Source organism: Poecilia latipinna, unplaced genomic scaffold, assembly GCF_001443285.1.
Source record: "Poecilia latipinna isolate Pla-1442-1.1 unplaced genomic scaffold, P_latipinna-1.0 Scaffold4426, whole genome shotgun sequence".
Classification (NCBI taxonomy): Eukaryota; Metazoa; Chordata; class Actinopteri; order Cyprinodontiformes; family Poeciliidae; genus Poecilia; species Poecilia latipinna.
In genome coordinates, this window is record NW_015117042.1 from 4585 (window position 1) to 10039 (window position 5455).

General features: G+C 38.1%; 1 protein-coding gene across 1 annotated transcript; it reads left to right on the forward strand.

The window, feature by feature from the left end:
• The first annotated feature begins 76 nt into the window (after positions 1-76).
• Positions 77-5454, forward strand: tap2a (transporter associated with antigen processing, subunit type a). The gene is made up of 11 exons (XM_015025946.1): positions 77-638; positions 1164-1278; positions 1368-1498; positions 1591-1796; positions 2548-2745; positions 2833-2961; positions 3395-3583; positions 3719-3892; positions 4023-4182; positions 4443-4579; positions 4904-5454. The coding sequence occupies exons 1-11, from the start codon at positions 131-133 to the stop codon at positions 5108-5110; spliced, it is 2154 nt and encodes a 717-aa protein (XP_014881432.1). The 5' UTR covers positions 77-130; the 3' UTR covers positions 5111-5454.
• The last annotated feature ends 1 nt before the right edge of the window (position 5455 follows it).

Below are 5455 nucleotides of genomic sequence, written 5' to 3' on the forward strand. Positions count from 1 at the left end.
CTTCATTATTCAGCCCTTCACTGCAGGGAAACCCCTAAACTTACTAGAAAATGAAACTGAAAGCACAGAGAGCAAAAACGTTTTAGTTACACAGCAGAGCAGGTCAGATGAGGACGGCTGCAGCTGAAACATGGCAGCTCTAACAACAATTCACAAAGTCTTCGCTTTGACTTTAGCAGTTTGTGTTGATCTTTTTTTATTTTACGCATCAGGATTTGCTGGGATTCACAACGTTTTGGGGCTTTTTGCGCATCTGTGGCTTTCAGCAGCTCTACGATGGTCAGCAGTAACTATTACAACTCTGCTGGTTCTGGGAGACCCGAACCCGCTGCTGATCCGGTTCATAACAGCCTACAGTCTGCTTCCAGCGGTGTACGAGACCGGAACCAGGGTTCTGTACCGGGAGGAGAGCCCATGTGGGCCGGTGGCGGATATTCGCTGCTGGCTGATGTTCGCCGGAGCGTCGCTCGGAGCGGCGCTGTTCTGGGAGATCACCATCCCGGACAGCGACGAGGAGGCTGGGAGTAAAGCCCAGAAACAGAAGTCCAGGGTTCTGTTCATGAGGGTTGTCCATCTCTTCAAACCCGACTATCCCAAGCTGTTCGGAGGGTTTGTGTTCCTGTCGCTGGCAGTTTTCTGTAAGCCAAGAGCAGATTATTCTACTTTCAGATACGCTACAAAATGTGCAAAAGCTATATATTTGTGCGTGCGTGCGTGTGTGTGTGTGTGTGTGTGTTTCATAGTTTTAAAACTACTGACAATGTGTAGAGCAAATTTTCAAATAGTCTCTTCAAATATGGTGACAGCCAGATTTTTGCAAAAATCTGGCTGTCACCATCACAAAATTACAGTGTTTGTTTTCACCCCCAAGCAACAAAAAAGTAAATTGGTTGACTATTTTTTAAACAACGTAATGCAAATATCCCTGTTTCTCTCCCACTGCTACCTTGCAACCTGGTGTTGATCTTTAGTACTTTATTTGGTAAAATGATCTGTGCTTGTGTGGGATTTATGCATAAAGTAGGATGGAGTGGATATCATGGCATGCTGACTTGCCAAAAATTGCTTCATTTTTCCCTAGCTTGTTTGTTGTTGTACATACTGACATATTTTTTGCTAGAAATGTTTTTCTTATGAAAGTAAACATGTTTGTTTCTTCTCAGGTGACATGTTCATCCCATTCTACACAGGCAGAGTCATTGACATCTTGGGAAGTCACTACAAACAAAGTGAATTCCTCAAAGCCCTCCTCTTCATGGGGATTTATTCTATAGGAAGGTATTAAGCAGTGCTTCCTCACCAAATCCACTCTCCAAATGCATCTGTGTAATGTCTAACTCAGCCTCTGTTTCTGTTTTATTGATCAGCTCTATCAGTGCTGGCTGCAGAGGGGGCCTCTTAATTTGTGCCATCAGTTCATTTGCTCGCAGAATCAAAGTTAAACTGTTTGATGCTTTGACCAAGCAAGAGATTGGATTCTTTGAATCTGTAAAAACAGGTAATCCTGTCAAATGATAAACCACCATATGCATATAACATCATAGGATAGAACAGTTTGATATGACAAAAGGCTCTTAATTTCTGCTACAGGTGAAATCACGTCCAGGTTGTCTAGAGACACCAATCTGACAGGAAGGACAGTGTGTCTGAATGTTAATGTGCTGCTGAGGACATTTATGAAGACGATGGGAATGATCTCCCTGATGATGAGTCTGTCATGGAAGCTTACATTCCTGGTACTGATGGAAACCCCCATCACTGGACTTATACAGAACATCTATGACACACACTACCAGGTAAAAGCAAGATTTTAAGAACTATTATTAGATCTACTGCCTTTTATACATTATCCATGTTAATCAGCACAGTAGATCACATTGTATATACATTTTAGTGTTTAGTACTGATGCAGGTTTCTAAGAAGCAAAAAATATAAAAAGAAAAATATTTATATTTAATCTCAGTGTCTTTCATTCATGCATTATTTTTGCATGTATGTATCAGGCACATCACAGTATTCAGATTAAATAGACTAACTGCTGTAATTACAGTTTGGGGAAGAGTATGAAAGATTAAGAATCTTTGTTGCAGGACAAATTAAAACTAACTTGTGTAGAAACAGAATGACCCTTAAGTGGTAAAAATACAAGCAGATTTCTTTTTTAGATTTCTGGATATGTCCACTTCATTATGTGAATCAAATTGATTTAAAAGAATTGTAACAGATGATTAAACATGATTCCACACCACTGTCTAACTGGTACTGAATTATGTTCAGCAAAATATAATTCAGCTACTTCAAATTGTGTTAGATCCACTTTAATGAACAAAGAATGTCAGATTAAATCACTTTGGTGTTTTGAACCATGTTATAAAAACAATACTGATAAAGGTATAAGTCGTTCTGAAATTAGTCTTAGTTGGAAGTGTAATAAAAAAAAATCTAATTATGTTGTATCTTATAAATAATGAGATACAATGTAAATATCAATATTTTATTTCTTACTCAAACACAGGGTCTTTTCTCCAACTTCATTCTGTCCTCAGAGGTTGTCCCAGGAAATGCAGGACTCAATGGCTCGTACAAATGACTCTGCAAACGAAGTTGTCTTTGGTATTCGTGTGGTTCGAAGTTTCAACACAGAGAAGCATGAAGCTGATCGTTATGATAAACGATTAACAGAAACGCAGTCACTGAAGAATCGTCGTGACATTGTTAGGGCCATTTACCTGCTTGCACGGAGGGTAAGAAGTTTGTTTTCATGTATCTTAGAATATAACACAGCTTGCAGGTCTGCTTATCTGACATATCCTGTTGATGTATGTCTGTAGTTGACAGGTTTGGGAATGCAGGTCTTCATTTTGTACTATGGCAGACTCTTCATCCAAATGGGACAGATGACCACTGGGAACCTGGTTTCCTTCATTATCTACCAGTCAGACCTGGGAGACAACATCAGGGTGGGTGTTTCATAGAGCTACCATCTGTTATTTATGATAATACACTGCTAATATACAATGGGGCTACAAAAAGTGTAGCCCCATTGTATTGGTACAGATTTTATTTTGTGGTCACAGAGAAACTATTATAAATAGTTTATTGGCAAAATATTTCATACAATGTGTTTCTTGAATATCACATCTGTTTAATAAGCTAGCACATGCACTATGCTCTATAGATGCACCCATTATATTATGTGATTATTTTTAAGTTCAGAGATTAATTAAATTAAATTAAATCAAACAAGTGTTTTGAATTTTTATATCTTCTTAAAGACAAATGAATCAGCTGAAACAATCTTAGAACTAATAGATGGTCTATTGTAAGACATTTGGGGCCCATACTATTTCTTTAAAGCACACCAGATTGTATAATAGAGTTGTTATCTTCCAGACTCTTACTTATATCTTCGGTGACATGCTGAACTCGGTGATGGCTGCTGGGAAAGTGTTTGAGTACTTGGACAGAAAACCTCAGATCAGCACAGATGGAAAACTGAAACCAGATCAGCTGGAAGGACACATCAACTACTGTGGTCTGAACTTCGCTTATCCTTCAAACCCTGGGAAAATTGTACTGCAGGTGAGAAAAACTATGGTTTTAGCTGAGAAAGTCATGTGGCCACTTTAACACAGCTGATAAAAGAAATGTATATAGTTTAATTTCAAATATTTCAGTTATACTTTGTGATTCTCATGGCCTCTGTTTTGGCCTCAGGACTTTAGTTTGGAGTTGAAGCCAGGTCAGGTGACCGCTCTGGTTGGTCCATCTGGAGAAGGAAAAAGCACCTGTGTGAGTCTGCTACAGCGATTATATGAGCCTCAAGACGGAGAAATATTACTGGATGGAGAACCGCTGAAATCCTATGATCACCACTTCTTCCACAAGAAGGTATTTAATCAGTGAGGTGCTCTTCTCTGACTTCGATTTCTTTTTATTTTTGCTTTACATTATTTTGAAATTATGCTGGGAATAAATGTGTAATGTTATTCATATAATCTGATGAGAGTCTATGTAACAGATTGCAGTGGTGAGCCAGGAGCCTGTCCTCTTCTCTGGATCCATCAGAGATAACATCACCTACGGACTCACTGACTGCTCACTAGAGAAGATCGAGGAAGCAGCACAAAAAGCCAACGCCCATGAATTTATTCACCAACTAGAGAAAGGCTACGACACAGGTAAACCGGTCTGACTTCATCTCTCATCCTGTTTACATGGCTGAGTGTAAGCAAGAGTCTTTTATATTTAATGGTAGTTAATCATGAAAATAAGAACCAAAAAGAAACTGAATGATCAAGATGTAAAGAGTAAAACATAATTTCTGAGCATGCATACATTGTTTGAAGGATTAGTGACATTTAATATTTTTTTCATTTGTTTGGTTTTTGACATTAAATAGATAAATCTCAGTTATAATTTATCTTTTTTACTTTAACAGAGGTTGGTGAGAGTGGTGGCCAGTTGGCTAAGAGCGAGAGGCAGCGGATCGGCATCGCCCGGGCTCTGGTCAGAGAGCCGAAGATCATCATTCTGGATGAAATAACCAGCTCTCTGGATGCTGAGAGTGAAAACAAGGTAGGTTCTGATTTACAGGAATTTTATTCCTTCATAGGGCCATGTTGGTGTGGATGGTTTTTTCTTTTGATGATATAAAAATTTTAAAACAGATTTTTTATTAAAATTTTTGAAACCATTTTTAACCGTAAAACCTAAAATATGACACACTGATTTTGCAAATATAATCTGTTACATAAGTTGAGCTATTCATATAATGAACCTGTGAAATATCTTTTTGGGGGAATTTATAAAGAAAATAGACTAAATGCTTCTGAAATGCTGTGTACAAAAATTAAAATGATATTTGTTGACTAAATTGTTTACTTGTCTTTGTCTGTGCAGGTTCTTCAGGGTCTGGCCAGCTGCCCCAACCAGACCCTGCTGGTGATCGCTCACAGACTGAAGACCATCCAGAATGCGGATCAGATAGTTGTGGTTAAAGGAGGTAAAGTGGAGGAGAAAGGGACCCACCAGGAGCTGATGGAGCAGCAGGGGAGCTACAGTAAACTGATAAATGAGCTGTTTGATGAGACAAACTCACCAGAGTGAACTGCTGTAAATTATCTCTACTGAAACTGTAACCTAATGTCAAGTCACATAAGTGTTTTCTATGTCTGCCGTATAATAGATATTTTTGTATATAGTGAATTTAAATAGTTTTGTACAGACATTAAAGATGTTTTTAAAACCTTTTATTTATTTAAAGGATGGTGTAATCATGAAATGAAAGTATCTTTTGTCAGATCTACGTTCATGGTCTAATTTTCTGATTCATGTTCTGGGAAATTATTGACCCAACAGGTGAATATTGTTGCTATAAATCTTCATTTATAATCAGAATGGCCAAAGGTTGCTTTGGGGTTGGTACGTCTCAAATAAAAGATTAATCAACAC

Bases quoted from the DNA above. Each gene is read 5' to 3' on its own strand.
- tap2a (XM_015025946.1), top strand. From the start codon at position 131: ATGGCAGCTCTAACAACAATTCACAAAGTCTTCGCTTTGACTTTAGCA. The intron at 1,279-1,367 runs GTATTAAGCAGT...TTTATTGATCAG, and splicing joins GGGATTTATTCTATAGGAAG to CTCTATCAGTGCTGGCTGCA. The intron at 2,962-3,394 runs GTGGGTGTTTCA...GTTATCTTCCAG, and splicing joins ACCTGGGAGACAACATCAGG to ACTCTTACTTATATCTTCGG.